The 27094-nt window shown below is 39.8% G+C and overlaps 1 protein-coding gene across 1 annotated transcript in view; it reads right to left on the minus strand.

The window, feature by feature from the left end:
- Positions 1-27094, minus strand: part of LOC107668206 (NHS-like protein 1) — a 113470-nt gene that overhangs the window by 2940 nt on the left and 83436 nt on the right. Inside the window, exons 2-8 of the mRNA XM_016460000.1 lie at positions 16729-16881; positions 15289-15416; positions 13715-13907; positions 10818-10949; positions 7016-8275; positions 3883-5826; positions 2077-2203 (exon numbers count right to left, since the gene is read on the minus strand). Of these exons, the coding sequence (XP_016315486.1) occupies positions 2077-2203; positions 3883-5826; positions 7016-8275; positions 10818-10949; positions 13715-13907; positions 15289-15416; positions 16729-16881 (3937 nt within the window). The remainder of the gene's footprint in view (positions 1-2076; positions 2204-3882; positions 5827-7015; positions 8276-10817; positions 10950-13714; positions 13908-15288; positions 15417-16728; positions 16882-27094) is intronic.

Here is a 27094-nt window from a genome sequence, read left to right on the forward strand (position 1 = left end):
GGGTGGGTTGGTGTGTGGGGGGGGGGGGGGGGTGGTATGTTTAATACAAATTCAGTGCTTTAAAAGCCAAACCAAAGAGGAATACTGCAAGCGTTGCAACTTTATGGAAGTGCAGACATAATGGAAGTTTAATAAACAAAGCAAGCTGGGCAAAATGCCCAGCATCATTTTAACCTGGAGGGCTGTTCATTCACCCAACCAGTAGGGGGACCTTGGGTCAATGAATGCTAGCATGTGTGCTCAGGATCAAATCAAATTCATTAGCATGGCATAACTGCTGCAGATTAGGGAGCGTGGGATTATCTGTGGGATGAAGCAGAAATTCATCCCAAATCTGAGATGCGCTGGGAGATTATAGAGCTAATCTCACTAGCATCATCACGAGACGAATTGCCAATGGCTAATTACTTGCCAGACCGCACCTCATATGTTGGGGTGTGTTCATGTTCAACTGGTCCAGGCTGAACAAAGAGAAGGAAAAGGAGTATAGAAAAGATCAGGAAAGACCAAGGATGAAGAGAACAACAGATATGACATCGTGGGAAAATTACAAGCAAGAGTTGAAATTGTCAGATATACAATATCTAAAAAACAATACCTAAAAATATGAGAAAAAATCTAAATATCCTAAACAAATCCTTTAAACAAGATAAATATCTAAAAAAAAAATTGCAAATATATATGATTAAAACAAGATTAATTTACTTGAGAAGCCAAATTGCATAAGGTGCAGACTATTTATTAATTGGATATATTAAAACATTGTGATATTAAAAAATTACTATTTTAGTTTAAGATTACAACTGTAATAGGATTCATTTATTAACCAAAATGTATGCTTATCTTGATTTAAACATGTTTATATATTTTGAAGTAGAAAATAAGAAAAATACTGAATAAATATCTATTTTTGCAGTGTAAAGTCCTTGAAATCACAGCAGGTCAAATAATTAAGATAATTGCTATATACAGGTGCATCTCAATAAATTAGAATGTCGTGGAAAGTTAATTTATTTCAGTAATTCAACTCAAATTGTGAAACTCGTGTATTAAATAAATTCAATGCACACAGAATGAAGTAGTTTAAGTCTTTGGTTCTTTTAATTGTGATGATTTTGGTCTCAACAAATTAGAATACTTCATAAGACCAATAAAAAAAACATTTTTAGTGAATTGTTGGCCTTCTGGAAAGTATGTTCATTTACTGTACATGTACTCAATACTTGGTAGGGGCTCCTTTTGCTTTAATTACTGCCTCAATTCGGCGTGGCATGGAGGTGATCAGTTTGTGTCCACGACATTCTAATTTATTGAGATGCACCTGTACACTGTGGTTGTAATCTATCTTTTACTCCAGTTTTATTATTTGATTCATCTAAAGCTCAATGCTTTTGAGAGTGGCATCGGGCAAACCGCAGGATTTACAGAGCACATAGCATCTGGTGCTCTGTCACACTACATCTAAACTGGTCTTCCATTTCAAGGATATCTTTTGCTCTAATATCTGTGTGAGATTGCAGCGGTCCAGAGCAGAAGGAAGAGCAAAGCCGCACACACACTGTAGCGGAGGAAACCAAATCCTCTCGAATGAAATTGTGTGACGTGCTGAAGAACTTCAAAAACCTGCCCACTACACGTGACTATAGAAAGCCTGCATACGTAATACGGCTGTGTGAACTAAAACACAACAACATAATGAATTTTAAATAATGCACTATTCAGTGTGCATCACGGGTGCATTTTCATGTGAAGGACTGCAGTAAGGCTGAGTGTTTTATAAAGGAATTAGAAGAGAGTGCATGTTTCTTTAACACAGCCAAACTATATATGAGCATCCAGTGGGGTAATACTGCAGCCTGAGGCATTTCTTAATCTGACAGACAGAGACCACAGAAGCTCTACTCTTTACAGGCTGCTTTCCTTCAACGCTCCATCTTTGATGAATGTATCTGAGATTGGATCGGACAGCTCGCTTTAAAATTATGAATGCGGTTTACGCGACGAGGGAGGGATGGAGTGGAAAGGAAGTAGACCAGACTGGAAAAGGGATCACAGCAAAGTATTGTGGGAATTTACCTGTGAATAGCAGCAAAGAGGTCCTCTGTGGTGCGGGACCGTGTGGGGGTCACCATGTCCCTACAGCTGTCGCTGTCGATGCTGGGAGATTGAGCGACGTCCAACGTGCTGGACTCAAACACCTCACCTGGTAGAACATTCATATATTAAACTCATATAATAATAATATAGCCTATATTAATATATATATATATATATATATATATAGAGAGAGAGAGAGAGAGAAAGAGAGTGTTGTTATAATACCAGAGTGTTACTATCATAAAGTATTGCACTTCCAACACCAAGGTCATGGGTTTGATTAATTGAATACAAAAGCATCTCAAATGTATCAAAGCTACTAAATGCATAAATGTAATGTAAATGTGCTCTGATAATAACAAACCCAGCTGTCAAAGTGATAACTCTCTTGCTCATAAATACATGCCTTGCAGTCTAGAACTTGATACTGTTACGTCAAAATGCATAGGCATGTTTGGACAAACTTGTCTAACAAAAACATTCAAAGCACGGAGAGGAAAACCTTCTATGCAGATTTAAAACACTGGTAGAGCTTGAACATGGTATTATGCAAAATATAAGAAAACAAGATTTTAAAAGAGTCCTACATTTCATTCAAGTACCAAGACACGTACAGCTGTCAATAAATCCAAGGACACACATATGCTTCAAGCTCTTCAATTATAACATGTATGAAGACAGTAAAAAGCTGTATGTTTAATATTCTCTTACATTGCTATGGTCGTATCCACCTTTCCAGAGTTCAGTTGCTCTGCTCTCTTCTCATCTCACATCTGCACTTGCCTGAGCTGCTGAGGGTGATCTCACGTTACACGCTCTCTTCCCTACCCCTCCCTCACTTCTCTCCTCCTATACCCACTGTCAGCTCCACTTCCCTCCCCATCCCGTTTAAACGGCTCTCCCTAGGGAATGCTGTCCCATTCTATCCTGACTCTGACTAGAAGTGTGAGGGGGAGAGAGTGTGGACACTGTGACATCGGTGATGTTGAAAGAGATGCACATATTCACTTTAGCTGTAATAATTAAAAAAATATAAGAGAGAAATACCTAAAAAAGTCTTGATATGTAAGCTGCACACCTTCTTTAAACAGCCTCTGTTTTGATTACCATATTCAAGAGATGTCTGTGTATAGTTGATGTCAGTACTCTTAATATATATTAATTATTTAAAAATAATTATTGAAATATTTAACAATTTATTAAGATTATTATTCATTTACATTTGTCATCTCATGTAACATGCATGCAAAACAACTGGTGAGAAAATCTATAAATGAAAGAATAAACAATAGAAGAATAAGAGAGAGAAGTAAAACAAGAGAGTGAGACTATAAAGGAGGATGAAAGAATCAAAAGTCAAAGGGACAGATGGTGAGAGGGGATGGGTGGCTGAATGAATGAATATAGTGATAGAGTTGGGGAAAGAGAGAGAGAGAGAAGTAAAAGTACTGAATCCAAAGGGCTGCTGCAGTGATGTCCCATTCTAAGCCCTGATTCACCCATGGGTGGAGGTGAGCAAAATCAGCCACCTATTGATTTACATGCACAAATGCACTCTCTTCTTCTTTACAATGCTATTTTAATACAAGCTGAAGTGCCAATATGCATCCCCTTGTTCCTATCATCTCTCTTTATGTAATTTAGAGCTTAAGATCACAATGTCATCCAATAGTGTCTCTGACTCTTTAAAAAGGCCAGAGTATTTAAAATTGTATGATTTTGTGTCATCCAGTATTATAAATTATCTCCAACCCCACAGAGTAAAATTAGGAAAATCTAACTCACCACTTTCATCATTTTTAGAGCCAAAAGATCCTGTGCTGCTGGTTACATCTTCATCATCTCTTTCTTCGTCCTCTGCTTCAGAGGTGCCCTTGTCTGTATCAGGAATGATGGTACCAGGAGTCTGGGAGAACTCCCGAGCTTCACCACTTGTGGGAGAAATGTCTCTTATCTCCTCAGGAGGTGAAGAAATGTCAATGCTATCCTTCTCAGTTGTCTTTTCTTCCTGTTCTGGCACAGGTGTGGGGTCCAGATCTTCAGCTGTAGTTGTAGAGATGTTATCGTCTTTCTGAGCACCTTGCAAATCACTGACATGATCCACTGAGGAAAAGATGAGAGAAAACTTGGGCTTTTTGGAGACCACAGGAGGCTTCTTCTTGGGTGTAGTATTTTGTGGTGTTTCTGCGGGTGATGCAAGGACAGTCTCAAGATCATCTACTTCAGCTGTGGCCTTAACCTCATCAAGATCTATGGAACCATTTGTAAGGCAGGATGTCTGTTCAGAATGTGATATTACACCGTCAGGTTTTTCTTCAGCATGGCTATCCTGACTGTGCTGGATGGAGAGTTTTTTCTGTGGAGATGATGGCCTTACATTTGGAGGTATGCAAAGGATGCCCTGAGAAACTGTGGGATGCCCTGGTTTTTGAGGCTTCTCTGGGGATTGGGGTCTGGCTAACTGGCTAACTCCATTGTTTTCTGGCCGTTTTGCTGGCCGAAGCTGCACACTCTGAAGGGCAAAAGGGGTGATGAGAGGCATGCCAATCTTACTAGGCTCCTCAGAGTGAGGGGACACTGGTTTTCTTTCTATGTTCACTGGTTTTAGGCTACCTTTAATTTCCTTTAAGCAAGCAGAGGAAGGTGTAGGTGGTGTCAAGCTGGGTAGGTGTTGATTTTGGGGTGGAGAATAAGCAGGGATGGTAGAACAAGCAGGCAGTGGTGGTGGTGGAGGACTGAAAGAACTATTGAGGCTTGACAAGACAGGGTCAGTCAACACCTCTGGAGGTGGAGGCGGTGGAAATTCAGGGGAGGAATTGATGTAAGGAGGGCTCATGGATGCTTGTTGATGGGGGGTTGTGGGTAAAGGAGGTGGCGGAGGAGGACATTTCTGGTCTATAGTGCACACAGGGCTGGAGGGTGGAATGGGAGGAGGAAAGGATGGAGGATTAAAAGGTGCAAGAGCCACAGGGCCAGCTGGAAGAGGAGGTGGAGGAGGAACATTGTTCCTGTTGGAATCAGAGGTGTTGGAGGAAAGAGAAGTGGAAGAAGATGATATGGATACAGATGAAAGCAAGGATGATTTTCTTTCAGGCACTCTGGGTTTGGGCTTGCCTGATGGGGACATGCATCTCATGAAAGAGGGAACAGGAGTGCCAGCTGTTGGAGTGTTGGATTGACTCGAGTATCCACTTGATGGAGAAGTCAACCGATGTAACCTATCGGGTGATGAGGTGCCTGTTCTGGGCTTAACACACACATCACTTCCTTCCTGAGCAGGAGGAAGATCAGCCTGGTTACCATTGTAGAAGCCTTTTGCATTTGCCATTTCAACCACTTGTCCAGCAGAAAGTGTATTGGTGCATGGTGACTGTGTCTGATCTCCAGATGGATGAGGGTACTCCATGTAGTAGCCCCAGGAGTCTGCATAATCAGAACGGAGGCTACTAGTGTCACTATGAGAAGGTGTGATGTGACAAATGGAGTACACATGGGCCATCCCTGTAGCTGATACACCACTACTGCCTGCACTGATGCTGCTCTGACTCCTGGAACGAAGCATCCAGGGCTCCTCATAATCACTACAAGGACTGTGAGACGGTGAGGTGGAGGACCCTTTGCCTTTTAGCCCATTCTGAAGTGACTGTTGGAGCGTGGCAATCAATGACTCATTGAGAAGAGGACCATTGCTAATATCTGACTGTCCAATATTGGCAGTGGGAGAACTGTCTTTCTTAGGCTTTCGTCGTAGAGAGTCTGTGCGTGCTGGTGGAAGAGGTGGTTTCTTAGGTTTGCGTAGAGAAATGGAACGTGACAGTGAACGGTCACTGTACATGCTGTTTCGGTCTTCTTGCTGACCCAGGCACACATACATACTGTGTCTTGCCGCTCTTCCTCCTATGCCATGACAATGGCCGCTACCCTGGCTCCTTGACCTAAGGCCTGAATCCAGATGCATGGAAGTGTAGTAGCCATCATTGTCCATTGAGTAGAGCGAACTAGAGTCTGTGCCTTTTGAGGAGCGTTCAAGGCTACTATAGAGATTATTTACGGGTGTTGAGCAGCTGGAAGATAGTGTCCTTCTGGGCAAGACATTCTCAGGAGTGTCGTAAATCCATTGCTCTTCTGAAGACAATGTTCCTGCAGCAAGGGTGCTGTGGCTGTGCAAACTGCTATCAGACTGGCCAGTCTCACTGCAGGTATCCTTCATGCCAGCTTCTGGTGTGTGTGATCCTGTGCCCACACTACTGGTGCTCTCACTGTTGACAGCTGAGACCATGCTAAGAGGTCTAGCTTTAGTGTACGGTGACCCAGCAAGTGGGCTCTGGCCAGGGCTTGATGTGGTGTGAAGTGCAATAACCTCAGCAGAGCATGATAGAGTAGCATTGGGTATAAGGGAGGTTGAGTAGGCTGCATGTGGAGAAACTACACAGGCTGGACTCGAGACAGATCCCCACTCCCTTTGAGTACCTCTCAACTCCTGAGATTTTGGCCGTGCTTGGGTGCATACCCTGGGGGCATTCCTCATGTGCACCACAGTATCATCTACTTGTAATTTTCTAATCTGCTGAGTTGCTTTTGCAGTGGAGTCTTCTTGCCGGAAAGGGGTGCTACTGTAAAGGGGCTCTGCGTTAAGAGAGACCCGTGCACCTCGTGGCAAGCTGTGAAAACGTTGGATATCATTGCCAAACTGTGGAGCCATTACAACAATTGAATTTCCAGGGGAGCTCCCATCAGAAACAGAAGAGATGCTTGTGGCAGAGGTGGAGATGCCAGCCATCTGAGCAGCAATTCCTTGGCCCTTCTGAGCCCGTATTCTCCTCACAGAGGGTGGGACGATTTTCACATCCTCAGTCTGGCAGCCAGAATCGAGGACCATTGCTAATATCTGACTGTCCAATATTGGCAGTGGGAGAACTGTCTTTCTTAGGCTTTCGTCGTAGAGAGTCTGTGCGTGCTGGTGGAAGAGGTGGTTTCTTAGGCTTGCGTAGAGAAATGGAACGTGACAGTGACCGGTCACTGTACAAGCTGTTTTGGTCTTCTTGCTGACCCAGGCACTCGTACATACTGTGTCTTGCCGTTCTTCCTCCTATGCCATGACCATGGCCGCTACCCTGGCTCCTTGACCTAAGGCCTGAATCCAGATGCATGGAAGTGTAGTAGCCATCATTGTCCATTGAGTAGAGCGAACTAGAGTCTGTGCCTTTTGAGGAGCGTTCAAGGCTACTATAGAGATTATTTACGGGTGTTGAGCAGCTGGAAGATAGTGTCCTTCTGGGCAAGACATTCTCAGGAGTGTCGTAAATCCATTGCTCTTCTGAAGACAATGTTCCTGCAGCAAGGGTGCTGTGGCTGTGCAAACTGCTATCAGACTGGCCAGTCTCACTGCAGGTATCCTTCATGCCAGCTTCTGGTGTGTGTGATCCTGTGCCCACACTACTGGTGCTCTCACTGTTGACAGCTGAGACCATGCTAAGAGGTCTAGCTTTAGTGTACGGTGACCCAGCAAGTGGGCTCTGGCCAGGGCTTGATGTGGTGTGAAGTGCAATAACCTCAGCAGAGCATGATAGAGTAGCATTGGGTATAAGGGAGGTTGAGTAGGCTGCATGTGGAGAAACTACACAGGCTGGACTCGAGACAGATCCCCACTCCCTTTGAGTACCTCTCAACTCCTGAGATTTTGGCCGTGCTTGGGTGCATACCCTGGGGGCATTCCTCATGTGCACCACAGTATCATCTACTTGTAATTTTCTAATCTGCTGAGTTGCTTTTGCAGTGGAGTCTTCTTGCCGGAAAGGGGTGCTACTGTAAAGGGGCTCTGCGTTAAGAGAGACCCGTGCACCTCGTGGCAAGCTGTGAAAACGTTGGATATCATTGCCAAACTGTGGAGCCATTACAACAATTGAATTTCCAGGGGAGCTCCCATCAGAAACAGAAGAGATGCTTGTGGCAGAGGTGGAGATGCCAGCCATCTGAGCAGCAATTCCTTGGCCCTTCTGAGCCCGTATTCTCCTCACAGAGGGTGGGACGATTTTCACATCCTCAGTCTGGCAGCCAGAATCCTTTGTTATAGATTGACGGAGAGTTGAATTCCCATTTATGACTCGCCCAAGTGTTGAATACTGTCCAGGGATAAGCATGGACTGTGGCCGAAGCTCTCCTCCACGCCCTTTAGCCGCTGCAGAGAAAACAGAAAAGAGACAATTATGACAAATACTACAGCTGTTTGTTTCTTTGTTTCCCTCCCTTCCATCTCTTTGTGACATGAGCTGCCAATCAGATTAACCCTCTCTACTGAGAGCTAATTAATTTGATTAGCTGCAGCCACATGTGGCATGTTGATGACTTCTGGAAACTTTGATGAAGACTGATAACTTAATGGCTGGTACCAAATATGTTGTCCATTCCTGAGTGTCAATGAGAGTGTGTGCACTAAATCAAGGATCTTAGCTGGTGCTCGAAAGGGGGACAGGCACATGGTGTAGCATGGTGTAACCACACATATTTATGGGCTTATTCATATATGCATGCAAACACGTTTAGAGTTTAGTTGAAAACCACAGGCTGTTAATGCGTTATGCCTCCTGTTACCATCATACACACCGCAGAGTGCAACCTTGCATGTCATGCTCACTGTTAGTGAATAAATTACCATACAAAAGTAATCATGACATTCTAACCACCAGACAGAGACTAGTCTCAAAAGCATTTCTATCAGATCAACTTTAGTTTTAGACCCAGAGATATGACACTGGTGCATGAAGTTAGCCCTTACCCCTGCATATATAAACAGAATGGGACTTAATGAAGATTTATTGTGCTTCGCTATCAGCAAAAGATCTTTAAAGAGCTTTCTCCCCCACACCCATCTGTTCTGATAAAGAAGGGTTGATTAAAAGCATATCTACAAATAGAAAACACGAAAAGTGATGCAGAATGCCCTTTCCACAATCCCCATAATCATGCATGTGCGCAAACAGAAATGGCATTTTAAAGGGGTCATATGACATTGCTAAAAAATAACATTATTTTGTGTATTTGATGTAATGAAATGTGTTTATGCGGTTTAAGTTTCAAAAAACACATTATTTTCCACATACTTTACATTATTATTTCTCCTCTATGCCCCGCCTTTCTGAAACGCGTCGATTTTTGCAAAGCGCAACGAGACAAAACCAATAAAACCCATTAGAAACGAGGAATTTGTTGCATCCAGTGGGGACATAATTACTGATTATAATTACTTATAATGTCTTTTTACGCATTGCGTTGCATCGCGCCGCGTAAACATAAAACCATGTCTGCATTTGTGATCGGAGAAACGACAAACAACAAGCGCTACTCTACACTGCTCAAAACTCGCGTTTGAATCGTCAGTGGCAAATCCTTTAAATATGAAAACATACTTACAGGCTGCGAGTCAGCATTATTTGTCAGCATCATAGACTGTATAGGGTCAGCATGCGCGCCGAAGGGGAAACAGGGGAACTGAATTCACCGGAACACCGGCATTGTAGACTACTCTCCCAGGAAACAGTCCTCGTCCTCCGTAAAATGCATTGCACACATCTGAATATTTGGTTTGAACTGTTCTGGAACAGTGTTGTAAATACAACTGAACCACTGATTTCTAGTTGTGTCCTCTTTTGGAAGACCAAACAAAGTAGTTTTGCTTTCACAACGAAACACACAGCGTCTCTACGACATGGCAGCGGCAACAATACTACAGCGAGAATCAAAGTTCCGCCTTCTTTCTTTGCGTATACATTTGGCCGGTGTTATGCAAATCTTCCCACACACTGATGTAGACATGTGGGGGCGTGTTTAAACGAGGCGTTTTAGGAGGGCGTGGACGAGTCTTAACTTTTATAAAAAATATATCTTTGGGTTTGAGACTTTAGTCTTTGCAACTTTAGGGATCTTATCTATTCACGAACAGCTTGTAACACTTCAAAGAGAAAGGAAAACTTGAAATCGCATCATATGACCCCTTTAACAGTATGATAGTGTTATTGAAAATGGATATATATATATATGAATATACTTGCTCATAATACACACCCAACTATGACTATCTGCAATTTTCCTTCTTCTACTATGTCTTTTTACCTCTTCCCTCCCCCTCTATTACTTCCCTGATAGTGTTTTGCCAGAGGAATCTGAACAGGGGATTATGCAGTGGCTTCAGTTGGCTGCAAAGCAAAATGTAGTATGCCATCTCCAACAATGGCTCAGAAATCAGTACTCACATACACTAACAGGAAGCAAACTAAACAGAATCAGGGACCACGACCCAGGGGAGTGGTGGGAAATGGAATGCCGCTGGATGCAGCTGTTGGATGCTGAGATTATATAACAGAGAGTGTTAAGAGAATGCATGCAAAGACTCAGTGAAAAGAGAAGTAAAACAAAATCCCCATTTAGGGCACGAGAGATTTTGTTATGATTAGCAAATCAATACATGAGTTGAGAATAGACTCTTGAGACAGTAATTTTAAATAGGAATAGATTTATTTTGGATAGAGAAAGAGCTCAGATTAGGATAATTCTAAGATTTCTAAAATCAATGCAAAGAAAATGCATTGAGATAGGAATGAGGCACGTTCATGTCAAACTACATTAGATGGTCATGACAACTACAGTACTACAAGAAACTCATCTAAATGGAAACAAATGAGGCAGGAGCAGCAGCAGAGCAAGCTGGCAAAGCCATACCATACCTAGTTCCTGTTGGACGCGGTCAGGCACCCCTGAAATAGTCTTTCTCCGCTTAACCTTCTTGGGCCGACGGACCAGAGTGTCAGTGTTTATTAGGGAGCGCCGGATGCTGGCCTGCCTGTCAAACGTCTCCCCTGGAGACCAGTTGACGAGGGCAGACAGGCAAAAGGGCCAGTTAGTAACATACATGCATCACACATGCAGCGCACACACACATCCAGTTCCAGTACAACTTTTATGCAAAGCCACACACATTCTGCACAAGCAAATGATGTGAAAACCAAAGACAAAGACAAAACTGCACACATATCTACACTCAATTATGTTTAAGTGTGTCTGTGTCAAGAATGTAACTATGTTCAAGATTGGGTGGACAATATATGCATGCAAACTGCACTTGCCTTTGCAAGGCTGTATGGGGGATACAGCTCTGATCTGTGGTATACTAGGGGGATCCTAGATCTAAATAGAAAGTTCTCTTCTCACTCTATATGAAGTATTTGAAATATAATATTAGAAACAGGATTTTATCTATAAAAGCACTTTTGTGCTGTAAGATGTGCTGTAGCACTGCAAAAGCAAGGGAACTCCAGAGACTGGGCACTGTTGACTAAGCTTCAGCACGCTGGGATGTCTGACTAAGTCACGGAGCTGACAGACTGAATTAGTGTGGGCTTGTGTATGTGTGTGTGCTTTAAAGTCTAATGCAGCTTCTTCCTGAGTCATAGTGAAGTTCAGAAGGGATTGGAAATTCAGAGCTTATTCTGTCAGAGGAAGAGACTATGTCGTAGGTGAGACTGTGTTCTTTTGGATAAGGTGTGTGTGAGTGTGTACTTCACAGTGATGCACAGCTGAATTGGCAGGGAGATTTAATGCTCAAGAAGATACTCTCAAAGGCCAAAGAGAGAGAAGGAAATGTCAGAACTGTTAATATGAGAACTGTTAATGCACTCAGACACATTCATATTAGATCTATCCACGTGGTTATATACCCAGAACAGGTAAGTAGTGGTCATGCATGCAGTACTCAAATGTTAGAAACAGACATATCAGTTAGGAAAAAGTTATTAGGAATTACAGATAAAATCCAGTTACAAATTCTAAGATTTTGAAAAAACTATGAGTGTAACACACAGACCAACTATATGAATTCTAGACTGACAAACAGAGTTGGGCAAGTTACTTCCAAAATGTAATACATTATATATTACTAGTTACTGTCTTTTGAAAGTAATTAGTTACATTACAATATTACTGTCTCTGAATTGTAATGCGTTACACTACTTTTGAGTTACTTTCACCAAAATATCCACAAAAGTATTATAAAACGCCAAAATGTGGTTTATTGCTGCTCATTCTACATCCAGTGGAGGGTAATGTGGTAGGTATATATAGCATAAAATATATGAAATCATATTTAGATACCGGTATGTAGGTCTACATTAATGTTACGTTGCAGTTTAGGTTAAAAAATATATAAGCACAAATCGCATTATTACATTCATAAATAACACCGGTAAATAAAGCGAAATATTATCATGTACAAACAATAAACACAATACCTAGCCTATAGGCTATTTTGAACGGTTTCAGAAGAAAACAAGAATGAAAAATATAAGTTGCTAAACAAACCAAAATGAATTAGGCTAATTCAATGCGAAACTGAAAGCAAACGGCGTTCTCGCGCAGCCTACCTCTCTCATTCGGCATTAATCCAATTAAATGTGTCCATATTTGCGATATATTTGAATGCTAAACTATTATTTATTATGTAAACCAAGCTTACTTAACGCACTTAAAAAACATCCTCGTCACATGAGCAAATGTGTGTTTGGCCCGAGCTCAGGCTGATCGGCACAGATTAGGCTACGCACTATTTAAATTAAACAGTGTATCTATATGTTTGGTTGACTGTATTTTATTCTGATAATGAACAGGCTGCAACGTTTGCAATGTTGTGTGTGCGTGAGGCGCCAGCGCGATCGAACAGCGTAAACAAACAACAAAAAAATACTGTTATTTTTGGTCATACAGAAACTGCAATGTGTTTACTTTATTTCTGTCATCTCGGTTTCCTTTCCGTGGACTTTTGTAGAGCGCCGCGCCACACAAATAGCATATGAACCAAACTCAGCAGCATAGCCTATCTCTCAGTCTTTTCCTTTCGTTTTGTTAATCTGTTAATTAGGCTAAGTCAAATATTTTGCATATTCATTCATTTTATATATAGACTATGATTTAATAAAAACAGATTTTGTTATTTTTAGTTAAACTTAATTTTTGTTGCTGGTCTGCGCTCATCCGCCGCCTTTTTTCACTTCTCCGACCCCGCAGCTCTCTCCGATAGATTAGTGTTAGTGGCACCAGTCCAGGTGTTTCCAGGTTTTTCTCGTGCTATTTCTCCATGTTGAGAGTTTGGTGTCGCACATATTGCACCTGACTATGCATTCTTATCCTTTTCTCCGATTAACTGAAAATAACAGGAGTGTGTCCATCTCACAAATGTAGAATCCGTCTCTGCAGTCATCTCAACCATTTAATTCCAGCAACAGGAAATAGACAAACTATTTTACCCGCGGAATTTTTTCTCTGGGGCTGTTTTGAGGTGTTTTGAGTTAAATTTTTGTTTAATTTTGAGTTAAAATATGTTGTTGTAACTTGCGTTACTGAGATTGTAACGAGTAATAATATTACCCAAATTTGATTAGTAATGCGTTATATTACTGCATTACAGCAAAAAGTAATATACTACTGTAATATTATTACTTTTGTAATGCGTTACTCCCAACACTGCTGACAAACATATGGACACATCGAAGACACAGCATGGAAGTGACACTTTTAACATTTCTGCAGTGCTGGCTGGTTTGACTGACAGCTGACGGGATGTATTTCTTACCTGTGACATTGATGGGGACAATATCTGTGAGAACAGCCTGAGCCTGCTGCCTCATCTTCTCTTCTGGAGTGGGCAGGGGCGGAGCTTTGGACCGTGACATTTGTCCACCAACCTCAACCACCTCCACCTGCACTGGACTCTGTGCTCTCATTTGGCAGGTGTCTTTCTCTTCCTCTCCTGAAGATGCTGTGGACTGGAAAAGAGGTGAAAATACAGTGAGTTTCATGACTGCAGGGGGCTTATAGATATAAGCAAGCAGAAAAAAATGAAAACGTGTGAAAAAAAAATCAGTCAGAGTGGAATGACAAGTGACTACTTCTACAAAAGCTTGCTCCAATAAAATAATTAAATTAATTTTTAAATTTAAAACCAAAAATAACAAAGCAACAAAAGCCTTTTCAAAAGCAGCAAACAATTTTTATGTATATGATGTTAAGCCATGGAAAAAACATCTTGAAATGTGAAAAAAAGAGAAGAAAAAAAAGAAAAAAAAAGGACAAGAAAAAGGAAAGAGAAACATAAGTAAAAGGAAAGCGTAACATAAGTATAAGACCAGTCCAGCACTGTAAACAATGGGCTGGGAAAGCAGGTCTAGGGTGGTAAAGAAGGTTAAAAGGGCATGGGATCCTTTAGGGAGGGCTAAGGGTAGTAGGAGCACAAAAGGATCCCTGAATCTTTGCTTTTTCAGGGTCAGACCTTTCCAGGGCCCCTGAACGCAGTGTGATTAGGAGCGATAAAGAAATGAGGGAGAATGAGGGCAAGGTTAAGATTGCCGTGCTATAAACAAAACCACATAATTTTTGAATCCAATCATTAAAAGTCATTTTCTTTCAAACCCATGTTCAATGCGCACAGGCTGAACAGCAGCTTTGTAGAACAAAAATCTCAGTAAATAACACAAGCGCAGTCGTTGCTTTCTAGCACATTCTAAGTAATAGTTTCATTAGAGTGCCAGTCTCCTGGGGTTCAGCTCTCATAATGGGGCCACACATGGCTGACAACATTAATGAAGCCAGCAGAGATACTGAAGAACTGAGGCAGGAACTCCACAGAGGCACATGTGGGAGGTTGTGATTCAGTACCCAGAACCCATCTGCAGGCAGACACTCTCTCCAGCAGAGGGTAGCCAAACCCTACAGGCTGCTACACAGTCAGTGTTTAGGGTTATGCATTTGGGTTGGGAAAAAAAAAAAAATCACAGACACGTTCTGTACTGATTTTATAACAGATCATTCTTTTTATGGCCAATAATTAATATGATGGCAAATATTGTAGATCTATTCTAACAAATAATACACTTAACACCAGTTGAATTCATGTTTTTTTTTCTTTTAAATCAGGCATCAAAACATTAAAATATACAGCGAAAAACACTGGAAAATGTTTTAGTACATTGAAACCTGGCATAGATAAAAGCATTTTTTGAACTATATATAAAATGCGTTAAATTATTGTAGTAGCTACATATTTAGTACATATACATGCAGTATATGTAAACATACTATAAACTATATTATTAAATCTGTTTAAAACCAATACTAATAACCAGAAAATCTTTTTTTAAATATGCCTACCTTTTTATCAGCATCATCATCTTCGATATCCTCGTCCTCATGTTGGGAGTTTGTGGAGCCTGAGAAGGTGGGCCCCTGTGAGTAGTACTGTGAGCTGCGGAAGCCATCTTTTCTTAGTTTATCACATTCTGTGGGAACAGAGCAGATACATCAGGACAAGTTTGAAAGGAAGTTTTTAAGAACTTTCAAACATGAATTGAAGCATAGAAGTAGATAGTGTTTATTTGGCTCCCTCTAGTGGTCTGAGAGTGAACGCACCATTTTTAATAATGAAAATAAGGAACAACGTCAAGAGAAATTGTTTGATTCAACTAATAACAAAACAATTCAATTCCAATTTTATTTAGTGCCTTTACACTAACTTTACAAAAAAAAGTATGGTTGCTGTTAGACAGGCTTGGTAAAGAGATTAGAAAAGAGTAGACTGAGATGTGTTCTGCTCTGTATGTTTGTGTGCGTCTTTGACAATGTGCAGACTGCATCATACTGGCTTTTTAAGCTAACTGTTGCAGATGGCAGCTACGTTCCCTTGGTACACATCTCACAATCCCTTCAATCATCCAGTCAGCTGAATCCAGCAGTCTCTCTGCTGACAAACACTCGCTCATCTGCTGCATGTCTTTCCTAATTTCCTGACTTTCATTTTATGACACTGCACTGCAGCTGTGTGATGCACCCCATTAAACAGCTGAAGTGTGTTATTTCTGTGCCACTAACGGCACCAAACCGAATTGCAAAAATATTGAGTTGTTTTGCAAACAGGTTCATTCAAATGGCGTTCATTCACCATTTGCCAAAAAAAAACTAATTCTCACAATTGCTGTGTCGGGCTGGTCAAGATGCTTAAACAAACAGAGCAATGTTTTTTAAGTCTTATTCTTGCATTAAAATATCAAAACTGTAAGTGCATGATTGAAAAATAGTTTAAACATTTAAAAAAAATTTGTTTAACTTGTCATAAAAAGTGTTTAAGCACTAACTTTTTTCATAATCAAAGAGAGACTGCCAGAAAAGAAAATGTGAGTGAGAACAACAGCATTGGGAAAAGTGTTTGATGGTACAGATCTACCTGTTTTCATGTGTCTTCCAGTCTTCCTTTCTGCCATCTGAAGGCCTGCAGTCTCTATTATAGTAATATGACCTACACGCCTGTTCCTGTATAATTAATCAGGCTTTACATCAGCCACCTGCACAGCTAGATCAGTCTCGGTTTACAGTTAAAGTCTAGGCCAAAATCTGCTAATCAAACCTTGATCTGTACTGCTAAATCGACCCCTGGATGTCACTAGCAGGCCATTTCACAGGTGTCCAGTGAGCATGAATGACATCATGGGCCCGTTCACCTGCTGCTCAGTGTGTTTGTTCCATAGCAATGCTGATGTCATGAGAGCTGCAGCAGGTTCGAAGTTGATTCTGGTGTGTAAGGTGTGAAGCTCTTACCTCTGAGAGCCGTTTTCAGGTTCACTTTGGCCTGGCGGTGCAGGTCTTCCACGCAGGCCGGTCTGGAGCCCGGCAGAAAGACGTTCTCCTGCTGGTGCCATGGAGCCGTGTAGTGCACAGTCCACTTTTTCTCTTCATCCAGATTAGATACAGCTAAAAAAACACACAAAGGTTAAAAATTATTTATATGCCGCAATAAACATTGAACATACCTGTTTACTTGTAGCTAAACTCATGCCACCTAATGCAAAGAACATGCGCATATAACCAAATGCAAGTAATAGCGACCATTTGTGTCCATTTGTGGACTAACTGTGAGTCAAAACAAAGCCAAAAGGACTCTTGAAGGCTTTCATTTTGTTCTAAAGTTGGCTACAATCTTGTGTTAAAACTTAACTGAGTGAACCCTAAAAACTTGAACCAGAGAGTGACTTAAAGTGAACAAGAAGACCAGCTTGACGAGGTGCAAATGGGCTATGAGGTAAAGATGAATTCTTGGAGGAAAGACCCCTGGAGCTTGAACCCCCAGCTGTCCCGACAGCAAACAAACAAAAACAACAGGCTGGTCGCTTTAACGTGAGAGGAAGTAGAAGGAGCAGTGGTGGGAGTTTTCTCACAGGTGTGAGAAGCTGTGTGTGCACAGGTGGCACTGGGCCGTTAGGCCGTGATGGCCCATCATGTGAGAGCTGCCAGACTGAGAAGAAGAGCCCGCAGGAGGCCATTGTGTTTATTCATAAGTCATCAGGACTTTCAATATAGAAGTGCTTTCTTACTCTTCAGAGAGACTAACACATACTGATGTGTGACTGCAAATTAATCTACCAAGGGCTTCTGCACAGGAGATTTCTGTGTAGGAGATTTTTTTTTATTTAGTTTTCAATTTGAAAATAAAAAATAAATAAATAAAAAGAAACAAATAAATAAAATAAAATTATAACCCTAAAAACTAAACAAAAAAGTAATAAAATAGATAAAATAATAATCAAATCGAATAAAAATACAGAATAATAAATATAATTACAATTTAATAATTACATGTTTAATTAATTTGTACATTTAAAAAAAATGTTTTTGAAAGAAGTCTTGTTATTCACCAAGGCTGCATTGATTTGATCAAAAATACAGTAAAATAAACAGTAACATGATATATAATTAGAAAAATAATAATAACAAAGTATTTTCTAATATATTTAAAGCAGACTTTTCAGCAGCCAAAACAGTTATACTTTTGAATATTTTTCTGGAAACCATGATGTCACTGTCACTTTTGATTAATTTAATGCATCCTTGGTGAGTAAAAGTATTATGTTAACGTACAGAAGTTTGGATCCAAAAGTACAACATGAAAAGACACCAGTGGGACAGGGGGAAGGTGCTGGAATCAAACTCAAGCAATCAAACTTGCAATCAAAGTGTGAAAACATGTTTTTTCATTCCCCCTCCAGGTTTTTCTCTGTTTATTGACCACAACACTGAGCCTTTGAATTTATTGTTGTTCAAATCAATTGTGGGCTTCAAAGAGACACTTTCTCCTCAAAGGCATCATCTGTAAATGTGCAGACATCAGACAGAACAAAGCAGACAAACACAAGGGAGGATGCAGAGGGCATTTAGTACTGCAGAAAAACACACGTTACAAATACAGCCGTGAATGACACAATCATCTAACAAGTGCTGCAGGTTCACATGATCTCTCTTGTTTAGGACATAAATTAACTGTTTAAAGTCTGTGAGGCCACCAAACATCAAGTCAAAAGAGCAGAGGCATTTAGCTTTTAGCTGTGTATTATTAAGCATTTTGAACAAAAATCTAATCACCGGCTTGTCCCTGGAATGAGTCCACAGTCGGAAATATTGATGCGTTGAGTTTGCCTCGGGTTAGTACCTAAATGTTATGTGATCATGGCTTCATCTAACTAGGCTTGCCGCGATAGACGGTGCTGACGGTGATACCGGTGTTAAGCCGCAACACCGGTTACGTCACTTGCCCACCGCGTCACCGACCCCCACTGGCGTTTTGATTTTTTATAGTAATAAAAATAATTTAGTTCAGTAAAAGAACAGACACTACAATTAAAAACTGAACGCGGCTGCTCAATGCAGCGTGCCGAATGACAGTCGCATCACAGATCAGATTTCATTTATCCAGTGAGTCGAGCTGACTGACAAGAAGAGTGGGGTGAGACAGACAAGACGATCGCGGATGATTTAGTTTAGAAACTAAATGCAAAAGTGCCTGTTTGGCAATATTTTGGATTTTTTGTTTTGTTAATAAAAGTTCTATGTTTTATATATACGCTAAAATTAGTTTGACGTTGTATTTTGTTGTTGCATTCAAGCAATTGGCGCAGAATTGCCGCTAATTCGAAAGTGAAAGTAAAATGCGCACGGCGCTTTTAAGCTATTTAAAAGCGAAGGAAAGCGAGGAAAAGAGGGAAAATTCAAACAAACTAAAAATGAACAATTCATTTACTCCGAATTGCCGCTATTTGAAAGTGAAAGTAAAATGCGCATGCCGTTTTTACAAGCTATTTAAAAGTGAAGGAAAGCAAGGAAAAGAGGGAACGCCCCCGCTCCCGCGGTGATACCGGTATTACCAATGTTGTCACACGTCGATTAACCGGTGGGAAAATGTCCTCACCGTCACAACCCCCAGCTCACTCTGTCACATAACCAGACCAACGCAAAATCTGCACAAACAGAATTCCACAGAACTGGAACATCATTCGAGTTCTATCCTTAATTCTTGGCATGTGCATAAAGTGCACAATTTATGTTACCAATTTATGCAAATTGCAAAAATAACAACTGTTTTCAAAAAGTTCTCCTGCACACATGGCAGAAAAAAAAGCAAAAAGCATACCTAAACACATTTATTCATTCTACCAACAATACCATTTGCTGGACAACAAAACCAGATACACAAAAAGCATTTAAACAACCTTCATACTCAGTGGGAGAGATAAAAGTGAGCGAGCAAGCTCTTGTGAAGTGCCTACAATAAATATCAGTTGATTCCAGAATAGGCAATACACACACTCCCACTCAGATAGCCCAGTCCACAACCCATTAAAACCTGTCTGTGTGCTCGCAGGGAGTGAGGAGAGCGGCAGCAGGAACAAAAACCTGCATTGTGCCCAACATCAATCTCCACATCAGCCTGAGCTTAGCACTCAGAATCAGCCTATTAAAAACTCCCATAATCCCTCTGGTCCTGCTCGTATCCACACAAAACACACACACTTTGCAGTCACCATCCACCACGTGTAACACTGGAATATGGATGAGCTCATCCACCAAATTTTGGCGGCTCAGAAAAGAAATTAGCATTATTAAAAATGAATAATAATTTTTTTTTAAAGTTTATTACGCTCTGTACTACTGAGACTAACTATTTATTAAAAATTATAATTAATAATGGATTATGTTATATGAAAGCATGCTATTTAATGTAATCTTATTAATTAAAGCATTTAATGGCAATGAACTAAAGGTTTTAGTAGATCACAAATTGTGACTATGTTGATTAGTGATGCACAGACAATAAATAATTATTAATACAGTTAAGACATTAAAATATTTTTAAATATTAATTTACAATATTCGTAACATATTTTGTATTTTTTCATTTCTATTTTTCTAACACACGATTTCTATATTATAATAATATTGAATGAAATATTCTGGGATCTGAAAAAGATTAAATTTAACAGTGTTATTAAAACTAGTATTATTAAAGATTAACTTTAAGAGAAAATGCGATGAAGGCCAAAAGTAATCTAAATTTAAAACTAGGAGGGAACTGAGCATGCACATAGTCACATAGTACAATTTAATATTGACCAATACAGATAAATTAAATAGCATTTTTTGTAATATATTACCGACTGATGACTGATATGTTACTAATATATTGTGCTATGCCTAATGCAAATATTTGAAACCAGAGTAGGTATAATAAAATATGCACACAACCACAATTTATGCGTGAAAAGGTCATTCTCTGGTCATCATAAAGAGCATCAAGGTGTTAACAGGTTTGTCTATTAAGTGTACAGGAAATGACTCATCTGTCCATGTTGCGATACAGATTTACAGCTCTTTACGAACTCTGAACTTACACACCTGACAATCAAAGTACTGATCTGCCACACAATCTGCCACATTCAATGAAATCACTTAAATTTAAAATAAACCACTAGCTGACAGATCAATAAAACACATAGCTACTCAAACAAGTTCACAAAACTAACCAGAAACCTGTTTGATCTTCATCAGACAGCACTGAAGGAACATGGTCAAAGAGTTCTTACCCTTGCGTTTGAAGTATTTAATGACTGACTTGAGCGAAGTCCCAATGAACACCATTATTCCAGTGTGAGAGGCAGGTGGACCCGGTGTACAATTGTCACGGCCTCCCAGTACACAGGAGCGCTGGAAGAGTAGTGTGTGTTGACAAACCTGTGTCCTCTTACCAACAAGTCAGTATGCGCCTCTCCCCATTTGAGCAACGCTTATCGACTCCACAATGAGCCCCTCCTACATATACACATACCCTCAACCCAACCCTGGGAAACACCTCCTCCTCCCTTACACACTCACACACACACAAACACACACACTCACTCACTCCCTGGGGCTTGGAGGGAAAGGTTTAGTATATGCCCCTCTGTTCATTTGTGCTTTGGTTACCAAGGAGCTCTCCGGTACAGTTCATCCGAAGCATCCGCCCTGCTTCTACTCTAATACAGGCTCATAGGAACGAAAAATCGCCAAAGAAATCTCTTTAATCGCTTAATTTTTTCTTCTAGGCCGCAATTAGATGAAATGGAGAGTTTTGATAAAGTCTTAGATTGTTCTTCTAAGAAAAAGACTCCTGTAAACTACTATGTGTCTCTTCTAGAGTCAAGGATGAAATCTCAATAGTTTAAATTCTCAAACTGTGCTAAGATTTGCCAAGATCCCAAAGTTTTTGTTTTTGGTACAATTTTTGTTAGTTTTTGGTACAAAAAATACAAATGTGATTTCTGTAGCATCTGAACTTTTTCTCCAAGACAGCAATGAAATATAAAAGAGTTTTTTTCTTCAGCTTTTCTCCTGAGAGAAACATCCCTCTACAGTCTGCAATAAAAAGTCAATGATTTCAATATGAACTCAAAATTTCTCCACCTAATTCTATATTCTATAAGGTCAGTAATATTTTTTTTAAATTGGCATCAAACTTTTGAACTGTAGTATTTATTTACACAATATCAAAAATCAAGAATGTAACCAAATATTCAAGTCTGAGGGGACAAGTTTAAGAATAAACCATTGTGAATCCCATACTGACCAATCACTAATCTGAATATTTTGGGTTGTCCCCCCCTCAACATGGGACCTGTCAACAATAGTCTCAAATATGTCTATTTTCATCTAAGACATTTTAGCAGAAACATTTGATACTATTTGATACTAGCATAAATAAGAACTAAGTTAAGTTTCCTGGGCTATGAAAAAACAGCCTCTGAGCAATGAAACTCTCACTCCGGCCTCATGATATTTTGCTTTCATCTGTTGTAACCAGGCATGTGTGTTCATACTTTCGACATTCACATATGTGTGCATCTGTCTCAGTCTTTGCTGGAGGACAGAAGGAGCAGGTCTCCCACTGATAAGCTGGCTTGCCGTGTTAGCACACAGCCACTGAATCTAGACCACTGGAATATAGATCACACACACACAATCTGCCCCATTGTCTACACACACACACCATGACCCTGTTTCTTTTCATTATAAGGGGGGTGCAGAGGGATCTGAATGGAAGGGGGGGATGACGGGTGGGTGAATTTGGACCTGAATGGGGTTGCAAATGATTACTGAACTAGAGGAGGTAATGCATTGAACACCCCTCCCCCCTAAAATATCCCAATCACCCCCACAGCAAGCCAGACTCACCCTTCTAGGCCATTTCTGATTTTTACTTGCTTACATTTGGTTGTTAAAATGTTTTTATGTGTAACAAGTGAATCTGAAAGAGGAAACAAGAGTGTGCTACTCTCTTTTACTCACTGCCAAGTTGAAACAGTGAGGCTTTTCTCTGTGTACGGCCCATATCCGGCCTCTATATCTTGAGCCTATTCTCTCAGCACGTGTTTGTGTGTGTATTCCAGACTTGCGGTTTCCATGCTGTCTGGCACGTGTACAGTATCAGGATTATGCAGCTCATGTGGGCTGCAGTAATTAACACGCTATTGTTCTGTTCTCACTCCACAGACGGCTCAACATCTCTGTCACTGCAGGATTACAGTCATTTCAGACAACTGTCTATCTATGCGTGTGTGTTTATGCATGTGTACAGTAGAGCCCGACCGATATGGGTTTTTTGGGGCCGATACCGATATTTGGGAGTAAAAATATATTATTCACGGATTTGCGCTACTGTCTTCACACACAGACGAAACTTACTAGAGAAGTGTGAAGTGTGATATAATTTACCTCTGTAAATAAATATAAATTCACGTCTCGCGCACTTTAATGCCCTTTGAATGTAACGTGTACGTTCCCTTGGAACTGGAATCATGGCGGAATATCATGTGAAGTCCACTTCGCAGGGCACTTACGGTCGAATAAGACAACGCTTGAATGCTGCTGCCTGAACAAGAGACCTCCTTACTGAAGTGAAAGTGTTGGCTGGTGTCACTATCTCGCGAACGCGCCGGTGGATCTCCACCAAATTTGGGGAACCCTTCAGCTCGAGGAGCCCTCTCGAAAGCCACCCTCCGCGCGTCGGTAGCCCCCCGGGATCGCTAGATCGGTCGGAGCCGGACTGCGAATTTAACCGCCCGTAACGGCGGCGTATCGGCGGCATATTCGCCGATACCGATATATCGGTGACAGGCTCATATCGGCTAAACGATATATCGGTCGGGCTCTAGTTAACACACAGAAAGCTTTAAAGAACAGAAGAGTCGAAGTGGTGACAGGCTCATATCGGCTAAACGATATATCGGTCGGGCTCTAGTGTACAGTGTAACATAACTCATGGCTAGTCACTTTAACAGAAATAAGAAATGTTTATAAAGAATGAGGGAAACAAACTTGGTAAAAGCAACTCAGATGAGAGGCATGTTCGTTCATTAGTGTCCGAAATCTATCCATGAGATTCCAGTGTGAAGCTTATGAACAGCCGATCACAGCACTTGAACCTCTCCACTTTTCACACTTGGTCTGGGCTCTTTGCATCCGACAGATCACACTCACCCGTGTTGTGTGTGTGTATGTGTAATGGAGCTGTTGTCATAACCCTCCTCCTTCACACGCACACACACGTATGCTTTCTCAAACCATTTCCTGCAATTCTGAAAGGTGAAAATGCATCTTTTGCAACTCAGAATAGTCTGTCATACAGTGAGGTCCAAACGTGTGATATCCACCAAAAAATTTCATATTGTAAAAAAACTAAAAACAAATGTAATGTTATAAGATCAGAACCATTTAAGACTCAGCACTATTTTAGGTCACTAATCAAATATGCACATTTTTTACATTCATATTAATTTTTCAATTCAACTTTTTCTTATTTAAACCTGAACATAAACCATTTTTTTTGAGTTTTGAAACATTTAAAAATAAAAAGAATGTTATAAAATAAACAAGAAACATTTAGGATCACTAATAAAATATGCTAATTTATCACATTCATATTAACGTTATGACCTGGACATAAACCAACAGTTTTAGGTCACTAATCAAAAATGAACCTGATTGATGACATTCATATTATTATTTTTTTTTCAATTCAACTTTTTTTTTCCAATTTAAAAAAAGACAACTTTAGACTATAATTTATCTTAATACTCATGACCTTTTTCTTCTATGTCCTCTTATAAACTTCTTTCCTCCCCTATTTCTCATTCGCTCTCCTGTCATTGCTTTTGATGCTTATTAAAGTAGGCCTAATCCCTATTGATTTTTCCCCCTTTTTCCCTCATAACCTCTCCTGTGGGGTTGCTTGTCTGATCCTAAAAGCATTGGTCTGATTTATCCTAGAAAAAGAGAAACAGGGAGTGTGTGGCAGGTAAGAACAGATCTCTAGCCAGCACTGAACCTGTTCTGAGTGTTTGTTCAGTGTACTGAGGTCAGCTCTCATACTAAACACAAACACAGCTGTCTCTGCTACCACTAATACAAATATTCTGCATTTTCAATCAGCTGCTAGACAGTTTGGAGTGAAGAGAGAAAGTTGGAGTCTTCAGTTTTTGCAGGCTAGGTCGAAACCTCAGTTGATCAACAAATAAGTGTCACGGCATGCTAACAAATCCTTTTAACTTTAGGGAGGAAAACAGAATTAATGAAGTACACTAAAGAATCAGGATTTCAGAGAAGTTAGAGATTAAGCACCAAAGCACACGCTCATAAATCCACATATAATTGCAGGTTAGTTAGAAAGATTGTTTTCTTTTCTTCCAGGTCAGTCTTAATGACATGGGGCACAGGGCCGCTTTCCCACACACCTTGGACACGCAATCAAACAACTCTCAAGAGACTCATTTAGACAAACAGTCACACACATACATTTCCTTTTTTCTTTCCCACTTTTGTCTACATCATTTTAATGACTGACCTGCAACTTCAGCATTCACTGGGTCTCTACAGAAAGAAAGCAAGAGAAAGAGCTAGAGAAACTACACAACCTGAAGAGCACATGCACAGATCACTACCTGATCACCATATTCACTAGATGTCTCTGAATATCTGTCCACTAGAACAGTTAATTATTGTCTTTTTTAAAATATTATTAGTTTTGTATTTTATAATGATGTTATATGTTGTATATAGTTTTATATAAAGGATAAAGGATAAACTTTATTTGTCCCCGAAAGGAAATTTGTCTTGGGCAAAGTGCTACAGTGTTGTTCTGAACAGACAATAATTATAAATAAAACAAATTAAATAAAACAATATAAAAAAAAAAACTACATTAAAATTAGTGCTGTCAAACGATTAATCGCGATTAATCACATTGAAAATAAACGTTTTTGTTTACAGAATATGTGTGTGTACTGTGTATATTTATTATGTATATATAAATACACAAACATGCATGTATATATTTAAGAAAAATATGTTATGTTTATATATTAAATATATTTATAAATAAAATTAATTGTATGAATATACATATATGCATGTAAATATATGTAAATATTTTCAAAATATATACATGCATGTTTGTGTATTTATATATACATAGTAACTATGCACAGTATGCACACATATATTATGTAAACAAAAACTTTTATTTTGGATGCGATTAATCGTTTGACAGCACTAATTAAAATATAAGTGTATAAGTATAAAATGTAAAATATGTAAAATATACTGCTCACTACAATAATGTATAATATACTAAATTTAAAAGACAAATGTAATTTAAAATGTAAATAAAAATAATACCATTATTACAGAAATTACTACTCCTGGCACTTTTGCTTTTTTATTATAATTTTTTTCCATTGTATATTTTATTATATAGCTATTATATTATTATATTTACTATTAAATGATTCACTATTAGTATTAATAACTTTGGCAAAATATAATAATCACATCTAGAATTTAACTATGAAGATGCACCAAAAAAAAGAAAGAAAAAAGTAAAAAAAAAGTAAAAGCTTGATGTGGAGCTGATGAGGTCATCAACATGAATAAGGATCTATTGTTAGTTCACACACACACACACACACACACAATCTCTGTGTAATTCTGCCTCAGACCCCAAACACTTTGTATTTACCCATAACAAATCACTCAATCCCTCACTATGAGACACAGTAGCTGTAAAACACTTATCAACTGTCTACTGCAACACATGAGACAAGAGAAATCTGCATAAAAACAAACATCGCCTACTTGGTTCTGAAAGAAAGGCAATAAAAGGCTGCAGGCTTGGAAAGTGTTTGAAATCAAGCCTGGGCTTATTAGCATTTAGTTTGATTTGCAGATAAGGCTTGTTAATAGAGGAATGGGCTGCTAGGAGGACAGAAAGGATCCAGACTGTCAGTAGGTTTAAAGTGGCCTGTTTTCATGCAGGAGTAGTGTCCTAAAAAGGAGACTCAAGCCATGTCTAGCCATAGCGTGTCTGCATGAGAGTATGTGTGTGTGTGTGTGTGTATATAAAAGGTCAAGCATTGTATTGAATAATAGGCTTGGGCCCCTCAGTGAAGGCATTCCCCACTATTGTATGGTCAACTAGAACGTCTAATGGTTAAAGCTAGACTGAATACAACACACATAACGTTCTGTAACGAACAATCCACTGAAGGCGAGTGTAGTGAAGAACCCAAGTGCAGTTTATTTACAGAGTGATCCAAACATCCAAACA

The sequence above is a fragment of the Sinocyclocheilus anshuiensis genome, unplaced genomic scaffold, assembly GCF_001515605.1.
Source record: "Sinocyclocheilus anshuiensis isolate Anshui unplaced genomic scaffold, SAMN03320099.WGS_v1.1 scaffold1341, whole genome shotgun sequence".
Classification (NCBI taxonomy): Eukaryota; Metazoa; Chordata; class Actinopteri; order Cypriniformes; family Cyprinidae; genus Sinocyclocheilus; species Sinocyclocheilus anshuiensis.